Source organism: Cnephaeus nilssonii (genome assembly GCF_951640355.1).
Source record: "Cnephaeus nilssonii genome assembly, chromosome: 18".
NCBI lineage: Eukaryota > Metazoa > Chordata > Mammalia > Chiroptera > Vespertilionidae > Cnephaeus > Cnephaeus nilssonii.
The window spans coordinates 30,060,116-30,079,403 of record NC_137089.1 but is presented as its reverse complement, the minus strand read 5'-3'; the positions used below and the strand labels follow the sequence as shown (position 1 = coordinate 30,079,403).

General features: G+C 36.9%; 2 protein-coding genes across 8 annotated transcripts in view; both read left to right on the top strand.

The window, feature by feature from the left end:
• PLAG1 (PLAG1 zinc finger) overlaps nt 1-6,291 on the top strand; it is a 44,468-nt gene extending 38,177 nt beyond the window's left edge. For 3 of the 7 annotated variants that reach the window (XM_079795986.1, XM_079795984.1, XM_079795985.1), the window contains 2 exons: nt 2,570-2,928; nt 3,451-6,291. In XM_079795986.1, the coding sequence (XP_079652112.1) occupies nt 2,687-2,928; nt 3,451-4,708 (1,500 nt within the window). In that variant the 5' untranslated portion in view covers nt 2,570-2,686 and the 3' untranslated portion in view covers nt 4,709-6,291. The remainder of the gene's footprint in view (nt 1-2,569; nt 2,929-3,450) is intronic. The other 4 variants (XM_079795989.1, XM_079795990.1, XM_079795987.1 and 1 more) reach the window with 2 other exon arrangements.
• The window catches only part of MOS (MOS proto-oncogene, serine/threonine kinase), a 39,699-nt gene that overhangs the window by 449 nt on the left and 19,962 nt on the right, over nt 1-19,288 (top strand). The window lies entirely within an intron of this gene.

Sequence of the window (19,288 nt, the reverse complement as noted above, 5' to 3'; positions counted from 1 at the left end):
CCAATAACTTAGAAGTTATCATTTTTCTCAACTGAAATTTTCTGCCCATTATGTTTGGATCTCATAACACACTGACAGATATGACCAGTCTTTGAAATATTTTCAGATATTAGTTATATAACAGGGATTTAGATTATTTGCATTCTGTGTTGATTTTACAGTTGAAAAATGTATTAGCTTGTTTCCTATGATGTTCTAAATAAGTGCATAAAAGCATCATGATAGGAAATCAGATAGTCAAAATTGCTCTTTTTTCCTGCCTGGGAGAGTGCTTTATACCAATTTACAGTGTCATTACTGGTTACAGAAGAATAACTCTTTAAATATTTCTGAGAGAGGCAGAGAATGTGTCTCCTGAATAAGAATATATAGAAAAAGAACAAGTCCTTGAGATTCCAAACCCGATCTTAAATCAGAGGGCACATACTGCATTAGCATTAGTAACATCAGTTGCATTATTGTGTTCATGTCACTTTTAAACTGCAGTGGAGACTTAGACAGTCTGAACAGCATAAAGAAAGGCCTTGCCTGTGTCTACCTACTGATGAAGAAAGGATACATGAACCAAATACTGATGAACTTACCCACATGCTTTACATTTTAATCACAAGTAATTAATTACTCTATTTTGCCTGTTTAGTGACACCTCTACATTAAAATACAATAGGGTCTATTGTAATATACACTCTATTTTACAAATATAGTGCCCCTGCAAAAATATTAGATTTAGAGCCCCTGCAAAAATATTACTGGAATCTGTGAAGGTCGGTATCATACCTCTAGCTTGTGAAGACAAGTGTCAGTCTCATGCCAAAGACAAGTGATGTGAAGAAATTGATTTTTTTTTTCGGAATATGTAATAGGATAAAAAAATCCAATTAGTAGTTGACAGCAGTCATTTAGCCACATTCAGTTTTCAGTTTAAAAATCAGATCCTTTTTAAAGAGGTTATAGTTATTATCATTCCTGTCTCTCTTTTTTTTAATTTCTTTATTATCGAAAATATTTCAGATGTCCTATTTTTCCTCCATTGACCCCCCTTCCACCCCATTCCCACTTCCCCTCACCCCCCACCCACAGTCTTCACCTCCTCATTTCTGTGTCTCTTAAAAGTATATTGCTAGACTAGCATTCATGAACTTTGAGGAATCATTGAATTCTTTTATGCCAATTGAATCTTTGGGGGTTGGTTTCTTACTCTGAGAAATATAGTTGAAAATATTTACTCTCTCTTGTCCACAAATTTCCAAAAGTTTCAGTCAGTTTTAAAATTTTTGCTTAAGTAGACATACTCTTTGTCATAAAATATGTTCATTTCATTCTTTCTCAAAGCACCGATAATGAATTGAAACTCTGACACATGTTTTTACAACCTGAAACACCTCCATAATGATGAATCCTTGCACAGGTATTGTGCTCTAAGCCAAAAGTCCCACTAGTGTGCTGCACACAGGTTACAGGTGTGTCAAAGACTGACCCCTCTGCTCTTGGGGAAGCCTGATGATTCTGGTTCAGTCTGCCCAATGAATAGAATCATTTTCTATGATGTGAAAAACGAAAAACAGTGAGGAAAATCACTTCAACCGAATCCTTCTTCCCTCCAAATGACAAGGAGCCATGGTCCTCACCTAATATAACATCAAAAGGCTTTTGCTTGGGGAAGGTGGGGATAAAGGGAGATCAACCAAAGGACTTGTATGCATGCATATAAGCATAACCAGTGGACACAGACACCAGTTAAATGCAAAAAAAAAAGGCTTTTCCATGTCAAGAATGCACATTTGTTATGAAGATAAGTCATTTCTACTCTTGACTCAGAAATTCCTCTGCATGTGATGACACTGGTATAAAGAGTAAATTTTCATTTTGGGTGATGCATTCAACTCTTTCAGGCCTCTGGTGTTTGTGCATTATGTACATCTTCCATGGACTAAATGGTTCACAAGGTGCCTAAAAGAGTTTTCAGTTGCTTATTTATATTTTATTTTCCTGTAATAAAGAATGTGACTAGAGCCAACTTGTAAAAAAATAATTTTGACATTAAAATATTTGTGGAAACATTTTTATGTTCTCAGTCAGATTTATGTTCTCTAGTACCTTGTAAAATTTGAAGCTTAATAAAGCTACTTTTAGTGTCATGTTTTTTTTGTTGTTGTTTTTTCATAATTCACAGTTCTGTTTATTCTGTGATGGCATAAAAGTCACAAACAAGACACTAAAAACAAGGAAAGCCATAAACACCACCAATGGAGGGATCTCATTGGGAAAAGACTGAAGTGCCTTGTAGATTAGTGTCATGTTTTGATGCTTTCTCAGAGCTTCTGAAATCGTGACTGCTTTCCCTAAGTACAACGTTTGTCAGGTGGAATTTCAAAAGTTGTATGAACTGTTCATTCTGAGCAATGCATTAATATGTATTTTGACAAATATAAAGAAACCCACAGATATTACATTAGACCAGCTGAATCCATTTTATGGTTTCTTTTTTAATTCAAAAGCATCACATAGCAAATAAAAATTTTTAATTAAATTTAGTTACAAACTAGTTGTTTCTTATTTTTTTTTCCAGTCCCTTTTTGCTTTCTTTTACGACCACATGAAACTTGAGAAGCCACCTAAAGCTAAATCATTTAGTGGAGTTGGGCAGTTCCCAAGTGTCCAACAAGAAGGCCTGGTTTAGGCTGCGATGGCCACTGTCATTCCTGGTGATTTGTCAGAAGTAAGAGATACCCAGAAAGTCCCTTCAGGGAAACGTAAGCGTGGTGAAACCAAACCAAGAAAAAACTTTCCTTGCCAACTGTGTGACAAGGCCTTTAACAGTGTTGAGAAATTAAAGGTTCACTCCTACTCTCACACAGGAGAGAGGCCCTACAAGTGCATACAACAAGACTGCACCAAGGCCTTTGTTTCTAAGTACAAATTACAAAGGTATTAAACTCTATTTGTCTTTCAGATTATATTTGCTATGATGTTGGCCATGTGAAGCCAGTGTAAACGTATATATTTGTATACACATTTTTTAGCTGATTTGCAGAGAGGAAATGTTAAGTAGATTAGCCGTTGGCTAGTTTTAGTATTCTAAATCACATATTTTTATGTGTTAGTGTCTTTGGATTTTTTAAAAGTGAAATGCTTAATGAGAATAGAATTTCCGTTTGTGCAATGAAATTACAAGAAAAGGTCTGGACGTTTGCGTGAGTATATTCAGCCTTATTCATTTGCTTTTGTAATAATAGCTAAAAACCAGCCAGTGAAAAACTAAAGTGGCAACTTAAATGGCTCAAGTTTTGCAATATTTAGGTATATTAACTATCCTTGTAGTACATATTAGGTTTAAAAGTGTCCATTATTAGAGAAATTCTGTGTTAGCATAGCAGTTTAGCTTCCATTTGAAAAGTGAATACGTACCATTTTTGTCATGATACTTACAGAATATGTCTGTGTTTAAAGGCACATGGCTACTCATTCTCCTGAGAAAACCCACAAGTGTAATTATTGTGAGAAAATGTTTCACCGCAAAGATCACCTGAAGAATCACCTACATACACATGACCCTAACAAAGAGACATTTAAGTGTGAAGAGTGTGGGAAGAACTACAACACCAAGCTTGGATTCAAACGTCACTTGGCCTTGCATGCTGCAACAAGTGGTGACCTCACTTGCAAGGTTTGTTTGCAGACTTTTGAAAGCACAGGAGTGCTGCTGGAGCACCTTAAATCTCATGCAGGCAAGTCGTCTGGCGGGATTAAAGAAAAAAAGCACCAGTGCGAGCATTGTGACCGCCGGTTCTACACCCGGAAAGATGTCCGGAGACATATGGTGGTGCACACTGGAAGAAAGGACTTCCTCTGTCAGTATTGTGCACAGAGATTTGGCCGAAAGGATCACCTGACTCGACATATGAAGAAGAGTCACAATCAAGAACTTCTGAAGGTCAAAACAGAACCAGTGGATTTTCTAGATCCATTTACCTGTAATGTTTCTGTGCCTATAAAAGATGAGCTCCTTCCGGTGATGTCCTTACCTTCCAGTGAACTCTTATCAAAGCCATTCACAAACACTTTGCAGTTAAACCTCTATAACACTCCATTTCAGTCCATGCAGAGCTCGGGATCTGCCCACCAAATGATCACAACTTTACCTTTGGGAATGACATGCCCAATAGATATGGATGCTGTTCATCCTTCTCACCACCTTTCCTTCAAATACCCATTCAGTTCTACCTCATATGCAATTTCTATTCCTGAAAAAGAACAGCCATTAAAGGGGGAAATTGAGAGTTATCTGATGGAGCTACAGGGTGGCGTACCCTCTTCATCCCAGGATTCTCAAGCATCGTCATCTAAACTAGGGTTAGATTCTCAGATTGGGTCCCTTGATGATGGTGCAGGGGACCTCTCCCTGTCAAAAAGCTCTATTTCCATCAGTGACCCCCTAAACACACCAGCATTGGATTTTTCTCAGTTGTTTAATTTCATACCATTAAATGGCCCTCCCTACAATCCGCTATCAGTGGGGAGCCTCGGAATGAGCTATTCCCAAGAAGAAGCACATTCTTCTGTGTCTCAGCTCCCCTCACAGACACAGGATCTTCAGGATCCTGCAAACACTATAGGTCTTGGGTCTCTGCACTCACTGTCAGCAGCTTTCACCAGTAGTTTAAGCACAAGCACCACCCTACCGCGTTTCCATCAGGCTTTTCAGTAGGACTCCAAGACATGGATATATTACAGAAATGTATGTGTAGCCCTGCCTTAGATGACCGTTTTTATTTTAGTGCCTACTTTTAGACAGTATAAAAGTTTCTGCTTTTGTATAGTACCAATTTTTATTAAGCCAGTATAAAATAGAAACTAGCTTTGGAACCATTGGTGTCCAGTTATGTTTACCTGGGTATTTCATCCTAATTCACTGCCAATTGTCATATTTTAAGGTTATTTTTCATATAGGAAAGCCATTATTAGTAGTAAAGTCTTACAAATCTCACATTCAAATTACTTTTTCATCTTAGAATTTTTGTTTTTGTCCATTACTAATGGCTCTGCCTTTTGACATTTGGCTCATTAAAAAATTTTGCAAGAAAATGTAAATTTTCTAAAATGTATATGAATAACACAAGAGTTATTTAAATCTTTACTAGCTTCTAAATGGATTCATAAATCAAATGTTTCAAATGAATTAAGAACCCAGTTTGGGGAGATAACTAGTATTTCTTAGATAATACAATAATTTCAGGTCAGTATATTTTGAAGACTTGCTATTGTCTGGCTCAAATATTTGCTGTCTTTATTGTGCAAATATAAAGAAAACAAAACGTAAACACAAAGCACCAGTATTTATAGCAAAAAGAGATTCCTATTACGGTGACACAGCATTCCATGTTACTTAATAGTTGGCCTTAAATTAGTACACAGGATATTTTGCCACGTTTTAAACTGCTTAACTTGCTCTCTTTCCATTTAATAATACTAATGTATATGGCATCGGAGTCTTCAAAGTCAGTATATAGACAGCTCTCTTTGATATTTTCCACCTTTCAAGGCCAAAGGGTGGGTCAAGTGCAGCCAGCAATTTTATTTTCATTGTTAGTCCACAGTTAGTCCAGAATCCAGAACCATTGTGGAACACAGGTATTAGGTGTATTTACCCCAGAGTGGACTGTCCCAGCTTAGATGGTGTGATAAACATCCTAAGCAGGAAGATAGATGTAAAGCATACAGTTCAACTTAGGGACTTGTCTAGGGGTCATGCCCCCTGTTGCCAGAGTTGGAAACTAGACTGTTTAGGAGTAAAGTAAAAGCCTATTGCTTATATCACTTGTAGCTAAATGTGATTACATTTTCTTTCCCTTAAGAGCCAAAAGCAAAAACAACAGTTTTGCCCTAGGGTATCTTTCTTATTCAGTGTTAATTCATCTTTCCTTGCTATTTTCAGATAGAGAATTTAAAGTGAAATGCATTAGAAAACTATTTGAAGAATGATCACAAAGTTTTAAGCAACTAAAAATATATACAGTAAAACCCACTTTTACACATCTCTGGGAAATGCGGGGAATGTAAATAAGTTGAATTTTTAGAGGGAGAAAAAGTAAAGTAAAACAAGCACTATCTTAGTTAATGTGAAAATAATCAAAAATATTCTGTTCACTGAATAAAATCATTATGGGCTTTTCTCATGTTAGACAACGACCATAATCTTCTGAAAGGTCAAGTTATTATATTTTTCTAATTGTCAGTAGGAACATCAACCTAAAAACATATCTATTAAGCACTTGTTAACACCTTATTTGGGAGCCTGTCCGTTGGGGCAGGGGGGGAGGGAGGGATGGGAGGTTAGAGAAGAGTATATATCTCTCTAAAAAAGAAAAAGAAACAAATTTTTGAGCACTCAGCCCTATATGGAAGCTTCTTTTCCTTTTTATAGGGCCAATTATCACTGCAGATTGCAATGTTTACCAAGAATTTCTAAAAATGAGTGCAGATTACTGAATATAATGCATTATTTAAAATATTTGGGAGTAGCATAATTTGTGGAGGAATGTAAATTGTAATAATGTAAATGGGGGTTTCACTATATATATTATATCTATACTTACACACACACACACACATACACATTTATCGCACTTCATAGAATCAAAGTTGCTCTCTTAAGGAACTTTGGCTCCTGATATTTTATCATGCTCCTATTTTTTTTAGTCCTAGGAGCTGTAGTTTTATACTTATGTATTTAAATTTTATTATTAAAAATTACATTTTATAAAAGTGTTCCAAAGGCATTAAGATTATATATGTTAATAAGGAAATACATTTAAAAGTTTTTTCAAACTGCTCCTAAGCTTTTGATTAGGAGAATATTTGCTCTGAAAGTAGGCTTTTAGCTCTGCTTTATTACTGCTTCCTTTAGTTTCTATGAAACAGATTGCTTACCGAAATCATTAGTTGAATGATTAGTGTTCAATATTGCTTTAATGACCATTTTTAAAAATGGAAAAAGAAATTTGGTGACAGAGCACAAATAAATAGAAAACCTATTTTTAAATAGAAATCACAATACAAGTGTGGAAACACTACTTTTAAATTTGCTAAAGAGGAAATCAAATTGATGAACTGAGACATTGGCCTTAGTAGGCTGTATTTCACTGCTAATAAAAAATTAAAAAGGGAGTACCAGGATTTATTAAATAAAGCATTTTAGAAATGGGAATGGCGAATGAATATATATATATATATATATATATATATATATGCCTAATTCTCGCCCTGTATGGATTTCAGATACATGGAGGCACATCTTTCAGGGCACCAGTATTAAAAGTATAGAGTCTTAATTTTCATACATACACCTCTTTGCCTGTTGCTGCCCCACAGACTTAAAATAACACTTCCAACTAAGAGGGAATTCAGCTAATTTGTTGTTTTTTGTGTTTTTTTAATTGACTTTAGTGGTCACTAAACCATTTTGGAGAGAATTTCTATTAAAGATAAGGCAGACTCATTTATTTTCATTGCACAATGGTCTAACAAGTATGCAACACAGAATTGGCTCTCTTTTTTTCCTAGAAAAAAAGTTCACATCTGTTTTTATGTCAACTGGATATAATTAAAAATAATTATTGCCAATGCTGTTTTTATTCTCCAGTGGCCAGAATCATCATCCTTGAAATTTCTAGTAGTGCCTTTGCTTGGTTAAATAAAAATTAAAAAGTGATTATCATTAAGTAAAAATGTTTCAGTTTAGAATGTGGACCTCAGACAAGATATTGAACCTCATTCAGTTTGAACTTCCACGTGTGTGAGAAAATTAGATCACCAGACACGGAAGCATGACTGTGGAAGGATCATGGCACAGTAAGCAATTACTCTCCATTGATATATGCAAATGTCATCTTTATACTTATTGGTCACTGTTAAAATTTGCATTTTTAAATCCCATCACCAAGTTCAGTTTTTCAAAACTTCAGTTGTCCTGGCTGATCATGCACCACTCTTTGTGCAGCTTTTAAGTTTCATTTAATATTTCTTCCATACTACGTATTTTTGCCTATTTGTTGCTTGTGCTTTATTATTCTTAGTCATTTGTGTTAATTTGGACAGTAGCGGTTTTTAAAAACCATATACTGACTGAAACATGAGCCAGAGCTGATTGCTTTTTTAAGCTAATAATGAATGTTAAAGAGTACATATTTTCAGGATCATTCATCTAGTGAGCAATACACATATATAGGCCAATATTTTTTTTAAATAAAAATAGAGCTTGGTCAACCTCTATACTACACATATTACAAGATATAGCACTTTCAAACAATCTAAACCTTTACAGAAACTTTCTTATAGGTTATGCCTTTTATTTTAAGACTTATATGATTTGTTTCAAGTGCCATTAGATGATATATATGTAGACCTTTGATATATAATGCTTTGTGTTCAAAAATGGTAGACGATATTTTAAACAGGTACATTTTTACAGTGTTTTCTTATCAATTTGCTATATTGCACAGAATCAGTGTGTGTCTTTTCATAAGGTTTTACAATGGTTTATTTTTTTACAAGGTTTACGTGTCTCAAAACACACTGTCTTCCCAGTATGTAAATGTAAAAATACCAGTTCACCCAAGTTGCTTCTAGCCTACTGAGATCCATATGACATTGGAGGAGATCATTTAAATGTTGAGTATTCTTCATTAGTAATGGCAGACTGTTATCTCTGACAAATGAGTGGCTAAGTTGACTTAGTCTTATTTTTCTCACTGTGTCTGTAGTCATGTCGACAACACAGGTTGTTTGTTATGATTACATAGATCACATAAGTTGTCTTGTGTAGTTTTGTGCTAAAAACCCATAAGAGCTACTTTCTGATCATATAAAGCAACTTAATACTACCAACAAAAAGGCACTCAAAGATCACCCTTATTCCCTCCTACATTATCAACCCTCTGAGGATGGAAGGCAGTGTCTTTTGATAAGCTACCTAGCTTAGAAATAACAGAACTATTGCTAATGTATAACACACTTCATTATATAAGCTTCAGTGGTACAGATGAACCAGAATGAATGTTTATCTTCTCAGAAACACTCCTTCAATTATGTTGGATCATGCTGCTAATGTAACTTGGGATACAACTCTCCATGGTGCTACAACGTCTCTGTCTCATTCCGTCGTATTTTTTTTTTTTTATCCATAGGAAAAAAAGGACTTCATTAGGTGTAAAGGTGTACAATATATTTTTATACTGTGACTTAATTTGTCATTAACAAACTTTTACACCACCCACCACAATGTATTCATGTGCACTTGCAAAAGGAAATCTTGGACATGCAAATGTTACCAGAACAAACCCAGCTTTTGTCCACAAGATGACTGTAACTCATAAAGAAAAGTGGGCTTTATAATATGGTATAGAGTGAAGAACATGCTGTGTGTTACTAATGGCCCTTTGAATTTAACAAAAACTGGGAATCCATTAGGAAATGGATTGCATCGTGCCTGAACGTAAGCTGGACTGCTGAAATTGTATTTTTAGCTGATGAAAAAGTGTTTGAACTAATATTTTTTAAATGTTCTAATGATAAAGTTTTGAGTCAAAATAGAAAAGAAAAAAATCTGCATTCCAGGCTGAATTTTGTATATTTTTATTGCATTTAAAATGGCTATTCTGTGATATTGGGAAATCAAGTGGCTTATCATGTATATCATGTACTTAAAATGTATTCACAAACTACTGTTGTATTTGTATAAAATATAGACAAAGATCGTATTTTTTTGTGTGTGTATAAGCTCTGTAAAATAGCAGTCACATTATGAAGCTGCAGTAATACTACATTTTAAACATCCACATCCAAAGAAGCAGGCTATTTATTGTCCAGTTACTCAGATATAAAATATTAATTTGCTGCTAATTAAACAATAGTACTGCAGCTCCTTGTGGCCTACAGTGTTATGTTTGCTGTAAGAAAAAGATATGTGAACTCCACAAAATATATGAATAAAATTATAGAATTGCTTTAGATAATGTAGAACTTCCTGAAATTTTAATAGATGATAAATTTCTATTTGCTATAACTTTTTTTCCTTCACTTTGAATTTTAAATATTTTCTCATTTGATAAATACAAGTTTCTAATAGCTGGCTCTACGACACAGTTTGTTATTGAAATGTAAAGTTCTAGGATTTCTTTTTTACTTTTGTTTTTCTAAAAACTTTTGTACATTTAAAGGAAGGATAGAAATTGTAAATAAAAAAAAGTCAAAACATGATGCATCAAAACTTTAATCCAGGTGAGAATTCAAAAAAGAATTCTTAAAAGGCTATCAGAAAGTATAAATCGATAACATTTTTTTGTTTTTGTGAGATAAAATTGGCATTAAGCATTCTTTTAACACTTACTGTCTGTCAGTACTTAAAACCCTTTTAGACGTTCCCCTGTGCTCTTTGTCTAAAATTTTGCTGAAAACCCTCCCTTGACAATTCATCTACACCAAAACAATAAACACATACCATCTAAAACTCTTAAGTTCAACAATAATGCAACTTCAAAGATATTAATTCTGAAAATTCAATAATTATCCAGGAACCAATTGTAGGGAAAAGAAATTTTATGTATCGCATAGCCACTTTCAGCATGATAGGGAAAATTCCTCCTTTACGTTTGTCTTTTCTGTTTTAAGCCTCTCCAACTTTCAGAGAGGTAAAGAAAATGAACATAATTTTAATACTGGCAGTTCCTCTTTTCACATGCTTAATTCAAGCAAATATAAAAGTATTTCTTTGTTATTAGCATTAACATCAAATACATTTTTATTTAAATTAACGCATATGAAAGATGTCAAGGACTGTTCAGAGAAGGAAAATGCTTTTGCTTTTTTTTTTTTAATCCTCACCTAAGGATATGTTTATTGATTTTAGAGAGAGGAAGGGAGAGAGAGAAACATCAATTGGTTTCACAGCGTAGGTATGTCCCTGACCAGGAGTCGAACCCACGAATTTTTGGTATATGGGAGGGCCCTCCAACCCAACCGAGCCACACCAGCCAGGACTGTTTTTGCTTTTTATGCTTAGAATACTCTGAAAAAGCATGGGTTTAATTCCCTTAAGGTATTATCTCCCTTATGAAAAAGTAATTACATCGAGTCCTCAACCCAGCCATGTGCCTCGACCGGGAATCAAACCGTAACCTCCTGGTTCGTAGGTTGACACTCAGCCACTGAGCCAAACCTGCTGGGTTCAGGATTTTTTCTATTTTTTGTTCTGGCTGCCATTATTGCAGATGGAATTGGGTTTTCTTCTAATGAACAAATTTTCTTCTAAAAAAATGTAAACAGCCCTAACCGGTTTGGCTCAGTGGATAGAGCGTCGGCCTGCGGATTGAAAGGTCCCAGGTTCGATTCCGGTCAAGGGCATGTACCTTGGTTGCAGGCACATCCCCAGTAGGAGGTGTGCAGGAGGCAGCTGATCGATGTTTCTCTCTCATCGATGTTTCTAACTCTCTATCCCTTTCCCTTCCTCTCTGTAAAAAATCAATAAAATATATTTTTAAAAAAATGTAAACAGGATAATCTTGCTTTACAAATAGAGGCATACTTGAAATATAAACCAGTGCTACTTATAAATGCACAGGTGGAAACATTTGTAAATTGAATCTTTTTTGAAAATAGGCATACAGCCCATTTATAATTATACCTCGGTGAAGGCCCTGGGGTTTGAGGGGTTGAGGGTCAGAAGTATAATGGTTCCTCAAAAAAGCTACAAAATTTTCTGTTTTATGATATTAGGATTTTTAGAAAAGCTTAACTTTTGGTTTATTCTATTTGTAATTTAAAAACTTCACTCTTTTTCTTGGGGTCCCTTTCAAAGTGTGGTCAGTGCAGTTGGTAGTCCCATTGGAATAATACTGGTAAACAGCTCTGTTTCTAGAAATACATAACCAATCTGTTATCAGTATTCACACACCTGCTGACATCTCTAAGAAGGCTCCTGTAACCAGATTTTCATGCCCTAGGAATGTTCATTGTGTAAGTAGGTTAATAGCCTAAGCCATGACCCAATCAAGATTGTAAGGTATGTCAGCTTTTCCCACCCCAGAATAAATGCTGATCAGTATAAACTCAGTTCTAAGTGTCTTGAAGATCATTTTGTTTCAAGAATTCAAGCAGAAGAGTTCAGCTCATTTGCAGACTTCCAAGTTAAATTATCTTTCATAAGTAGTAAAGTGTTAGTACTTACTGTGGAATTTTTTGGTCATAAATTCTTTTATATTTATTCCTAAAGTGTACCTTTACTCAGAGTTTCAAGTTAGTACTAGTCAGTGATTTGAAGAACCCTGAAATTCTCTTCCATTCTTAACTGGGTCTATCCATTTCCTCTTCCACTGGCATTTTCATATGAAGTTACTCACTGTGCCTTGTGCTTATCCATCCCTTTGTCTTCAGTTATCCTGCTCTCCATTCCTGAAACTTGCTCTGTTCCTGCCCATGAATTCCACATACCAAAATCTGACCCCTCCTCCAGTCCTTTTTTATTGATAGCTCTCCCTTCTCTGGACTCACCCAGTGAATGGTAACTTATTTTGCCTCTGAACATTTATTACAGCTTATTAGATCTTTCCAGGGATCTGTATATTATATAATTACACTAGAGGCCCGGTGCACGAATTCATGCATGAGTCGGGTCCCTCGGCCTGGTCAACGATCAGGACCTTCTCGTCCAGTCCCAATTGGGGCCCATTGGGGCCAGCTGGCTGGGGGGAGGGACCATGGGAGGTTGGCTGGCAAGAGATTGGCTGTGGTAGCTCACTGACCACCAGGGGGCAGCTCCAGAATTGAGCGTCTGCCCCATGTTGGTCAGCGCAGTCCTGTCGCCTAGGCTTTTATATATATATAGATATTATATGTTTACCAATATACATTATATGATAACATATTTCAGGGATACAGGTATATATTATCCTATCTAATAATAGACAAATATGCAAATTGACCATACATCTGACACACCCACAAGCCACGCCCACCATCCAATCAGTGCGAGTATGCAAATTAACCCAAACCAAGATGGCTACAGCCACAGAGAGCAAGGTTTCCTAGGTAACAGACGAAGCCAAGCTTTCTGCCTGCCCTGGCCAGGCCTAAGCCTCCACTCAAGCTACAAAGTTTCAATTATAGAAGGTAAACAAATTCAAACAAATGGCGGCAGAATGGAGCTTGAGAGAGCAGGCCAGGGTTGCCGCCGGCAACAGGGGAAGCAAAGCTTTCCGCACACCCTGGCCTGGCCCACCCACTTAAGGCAACAAAGTTGCAATTATAACCCCAACACAAATGGCTGCCGGCCTTGGAGGAGCCCCAGGCTTGGCTCCGCTCCAGGCTACAAAGTTTCAACTGTAGAAGGAAAATAAATTCCAGATACCAGGGCCTCTGCTTGGGTTGCCAGGGGGCGTGGCCGGCCTGCAAACCACCACAGGCCCCTCGCTCAGGCTGCCCCACACCCCAAGGGAACCCCCACCTGATCCGGGACACCCTTCAGGGCAAACCAGCTGGCCCCCACCCCTGTACCAGGCCTCTATCCTATCTAATAAAAGAGTAATCTGCAGATTGATCATCACTGCAACACACAATATAGCTGCCCCCATGTGGTCAAAGATCCTGCCCCAATGTGGACACAAGATGGCCACTACAAGATGGCCAGCAGAAGAGGGCAGTTGGGAGGCACCCGGCCTGCAAGGGAGGGCAGTTGAGAGGGACCAAGCCTGCAAGGGAGGGCAGTTGGAGGTGATCAACCCTGCAGGAGAGGGCAGTTAGGGGTGACCAGGCCGGCAGAGGAGGGAAGTTGGGGGCAAACAGGCTGGCAGCAGAGTGATTAGGGGGTGATCTGGCTGGCAGGCAGAAGCGGTTAGGGGCAATCAGGAAGGCAGGCAGGCAAGCAGTTGGGAGCCAGCAGTCCTGGATTGTGAGATGGATGTCCGACTGCCCGTTTAGGCCCGATCCCACCGGGATCGGGCCTAAACGGGCAGTCGGACATCCCTTGAGGGGTCCCATATTGGCGAGGGTACAGGCTGGGCTGAGGGACAACCCCCCTCCGTGCACGAATTTCGTGCACCAGGCCTCTAGTACATTATATAGGTATAGCTATATATTATACTGTATATTATATATTTATACATTTCAGGGATATAGATACTATATATTAATATATTGATATAGATATTATATATATATATATATTAAACTCTTCTAAGTATTTGTCCACATAGTTCCCTGCACATGGCAGATAATCAAAACCTATTTGTTGGCTGAAGGCCAATGATGGCTCTTATCTTTCTCAACCATCTTAATATTTCAGACACATTTGTAAAAATAAATACTCTTTCAAAATTTGACTCTAAAAATTTTGTAAATAATACTTTTAACACTCGGGTTTTCTTTGTTCTATAGAACAAAGTGCTTTTACTACAATGGCCCAAAACTAGAGAACCTTTGAGAATTCTAATTCTTGTAACTTGGTACTTCAAGAACTCCAACCATGAGTCTTTAGCTCTAAAACGTATGCAAGTTGTGTGACTGGATGCATGCATCACTAAGTTAGGGTTCTTAAGATTGTATTCATCATATACTATGCAAGGGGGTATAGCTCAGGGGTAGAGCATTTGACTGCATCATATACTATGATCAATTCTCATAACAAATTATCATTTTGAAATCTCCTTAAATCGTATGTATCTAAATTTTATTTTCCTTTTCTCCTTAGCAATCAGACCAGTGAATAAAGAGCCACTGAAGGAGACCTTTTTGTTTGCTTATTCTACACAGACTGAAAATCAATTTGTCCTTTAAAAAAAAAAAATCAAAGCCAAACTGTACAACTAAAACAGACCTTTGAAGTTGCCACTTCACTTTTATAGATGAGTCCAGGGAATTAGGGCTGCTGTGCAAGGCCATACTAGTACATCTCGGATCAGGGCCCAGGGCTTGAGCTCTTTCAGGTGTCTGAAGTTTTCCCACTGGGATCAGCCCTATTTGAAGGGAAAGGCATAATAAAACATGCAAGGCTACAAGTCTCATAATTTAAAAGTCTCATGCTTTCCCTTAACATTTCAAATTCTGGGAAGATAACAAAAATTCTTTGTCTGCCTCCCTTGTCAGTGCTATTACTATCCTCATTGTACATATAAAGAAACGAAGGCTCTGAGATAGTGACTTGCTAGAAGTGATGGGATTTATACCAGGTGATTTGACTCCAGACTTGACCACTACAGTTTCAGGAGATCCAATATCCAGGCATCCAGAAGAAGAGAAGAAAGTAGGGGGTTGAGAGTTGGGAAAACAACACTCCCAAAATAACATGAGCTGTTTTCCCTGAGCTCAAAAGAGGTTCAGTACTTGCCAGACAGGTTTACCCAAAAAAGATCCTTTCCATCAAGTCAGTGAAAATATAATGAACACTTTCACACCAAAAAACCCAGGAACAATACCTTGGAAATACAAGGAAGTTTTAATTAAGCTACAGTCTTGGTTAAGAAAATTTGCAGGAAATATGAGGAAAAATGAAAAACAGAACAACACATAGGTCCTGGATGCCTACAATTTGAAAGAGAATCAGTCAGATCTGACACCAAACTTACCTGAAACACTGAATGAGAGAAGTCAGCAGAGTCATATTCCAAACAAGTTGTCAAACAGATGTTCAAGCAAAATAGTTCTGACATGTAAGAATTCAGAAAATAAGTTGTTGTTTTTTAATTACAAAAAATAGAGAAGCAAAAATGGAATTTATATGAACATCTTAAGAAAGCAGAAGAAATAAGGGAGTGGTGAACAATAATGCTAATAATTTGTGGTTAAATCTAGTTTTGATCATTTGCTAGTGACTAAGTATTTGAAACAGATAAATCCTAATGTAATGCAGATGTCTTAATGGGTATTTTGTAATCATAAAAGTGGCTAGGACTTACATATCAAGTTCTGATCATACATAATCATACATGAAAAGAGGAGCAAAATAACTGGAGACTGTCATGAAGCCATATAACAGGGTGATGTGGAGTGAGATTTGTAAAATCTGGTTTGGGAACAATTTGGAGCAAAAAACAATACTAGAGAAGCTCAACTTTTTAAAGAAACCTGGAGAGACCTCCAAATATTGCTTTTAGGAAGAAGAAGAGAGGCAATAATGGATACCTTGAGGTATCAAGATTAAATCGCAGGTTTAGAATCAAGTACAGCAAGTCTGATTTGGGGGACTGGATTTGATGCAAGTCTGGCTCAGCACTCCCTGCCCAAGTATGATTCCCTGACAAACAGGATCCATTCTTTTTTTTTCCTTCATTCTACAGACATTGATTGGACACCTACTATACATCAGGCATTATTCCAAGTGCTGTGCATACTGTATTGAAAGACAAGTTCCTATTCTCATAGAGGTTACCTTCTGGTGGAGTAAGCTCCACGGGAGTGAAAGTAAGCAGGTTCTCTGCTCCTGGTCAGAATGATCCAAAGTATACCCAGGACCCTGGTGCTAAGTTAACTACACCTACTTGTTTGCTTCTAGTATATGGGATTGGGTCTCAAAAGGTGGACAGCTATGCTCACCAAACGTCACCCCAGTCGCCACTCATTCCCCACCTCGGACATCTTCAGATCATGAGGACCCAGTCTGAATGGGTGAAATGGAGATGCTGTGGTTTTTAGAGATTACACCCATGATAAAAACTGGGGGGTGAGCTGGGAGGGGAGCTACCCCATTGCTCCATACCCCTCCCTCTCTGTGTCCACCCAACTGCAAGCAAAAGATCTTGATAGGATTCTGGCTTGCAGACTCCTGGATGTTTTGGTGCAAGTATAACTTGGAGAGATACCAGTAACAGGGCCAAATATGGTCAAGCAGAGTGAGAATATCAGGAGCAACCTTGAGACAGCATGAGTGCGGGGCAGCAGCGGAGGCACCGTGGGAAAGGAAGCTGGGGTAAAGCACTTAGCACCTACGGAAATGAGGAACCTATGATTTTTAATAGGTATACTAGGTGTACCAGTTAATAATGCGGATTTTTTCCATAGATGGAGTTACACATATGTTGATATATATGTGATTTGATATGTATGCTATTTTATTGTTTTGACAACAAGCTTCAAAACTTTTTGTCAAATTTGCTGAAGGTGTTAACATCATAGATATTTTTACACTTAAAAATGTCGAATTTCGTGCCAAAAAAAAAAAAAGAGCATTTGCGGGACATGATAATTCATTACTTTATTTTGAAGAAAAGTGCTGCTGAATACTTTGGGAAGCTTATGGTGAACATGCTCCATCTCAAGATACTTGTGAACGCTGGTTTAAATGCTTTAAAAATGATGATTTCGATGTGAAAGACAAAGAACGTCTAGGTCAACTGAAAAAGTTTGAAGACCAGCAATTACAAGCATTATTGGATGAAGTTGCATGTCAAACTCAAAAACAACTTGCAGAAAGATTAAACGTTGCTCAGCAAACAATTTCCGATCATTTACAAACAATGGGAAAGATTTTAAAGGAAGGAAAATGGGTGCCACATCAACTGAAGGAAAGACCAATGGAAAACCGAAAAGTTATCAGTAAAATGTTGCTTCAATGGCACGAAAGAAAGTCTTTTTTGCATCGAATTGTGACTGACAATGAAAAGTGGATTTATTTTGAGAATCCCAAACGCATAAAATTATGGGTTGATCCAGGTCAACCATCAACATTGACTGCAAGGCCAGATCGATTCGGAAAGAAGACAACGCCCTGCATTTGGTGGGATCAGGAAGATGTGGTGTATTATGAGCTTCTAAAACAAGGTGAAACCGTTAATACTGATCACTACCGACAACAAATAATCAATTTGAACCATGCTTTGAAATGACCTGAATGTGCCAGAAGACATGGCAAAATAATTTTGCTTCATGATGACGCACCATCACTCACTTCAAAACCAGTTAAAGACACGTTAAAAGATCTTGCCTGGGAAGTGTTAACCCACCCGCTGTATTCACCAGACCTTGCTCCTTCAGATTACCACTTGTTCCAATCTATGGCACCCACACTTTCTGAGCAGCACTTCAAAAAGTACGAAGAAGTGGAAAATTGGGTCTCTGAATGGTTTGCCTCAAAACAAGAAAAATTCTATTGAGATGGTATTCACAAATTATCTGAAAGATGGGGAAATGTGTAGCTAGCAATGGACTTTACTTTGAATAAAGCACTTATGATGTTTCTCTTGAAATTATCGTGTTTTCTTTTATTACAAAATCCGCTATTATTAACTAGTACACCTAGTATTTGAAACTTTAATGAGGCATAAAAATTGATAATATATTGAGTCACACAAAAAACAATAACCCCTCCCCCCAAAAAATAGTAAGATAATTCAAAGGACATGGCAGAATCTTGAATTCTACAAATTCTGATCAATAATGCCAGATTGCCCTCCAAAATTACCAATTTAAGTGTTTACTTTTTTTCTAATTGTTGGTGAAGATGAGCATTTTTATATATTCTCTAAGTTGCTATTTATATGAGTTTACTTTCCAGATAGAAGTTACTATCATATTGTCACTTTCTTCATTATTGGGATCTTGAAATATCTATCCAAGAGATTTGGGGGGCATTAGATGGATACATATTATTATTGGTACAAATTCTCAGCTAAATATATAATTTATAACATGTATTAAGCAAACTTTTTCAAACAAATATTACATGTCTCATTAAATCTATTGTATCTAATACATTAACATTAATCATTGACTACAAACATATTTAAATGTATTTTTTAAAACATTTAATAAAAATGCTAGTGATGGGCAATCTTTGTTTCTGGATCTTGACCACTGTGAACAATGCTTTAGGAAGCATCCATGATCATAGATCCTTTTTTTTTTTTAATTCATATATCAATAATTTCTTTGAAATCTCACCTGATTATATTTCTTTTTTTAAAAAATATATATTTTATTGATTTTTTTACAGAGAGGAAGAGAGAGGGATAAAGAGTTAGAAACATCGATGAGAGAGAAACATCAATCAGCTGCCTCTTGCACACCCCCTACCGGGGATGTGCCCGCAACCAAGGTACATGCCCTTGACCGGAATCGAACCTGGGACCCTTCAGTCCGCAGGCCGACGCTCTATCCACTGAGCCAAACCGGTTTCGGCAGATCCTTATTAATTGATCTATAGGACAAATTATCAAAAGTGGAATCCCTAGGTTGAAGAGTATTTGAAATTTTAAATTTAAAAGATGTCATCAGATTGCTTTACAAGAATGTTTTAGTATTCAAT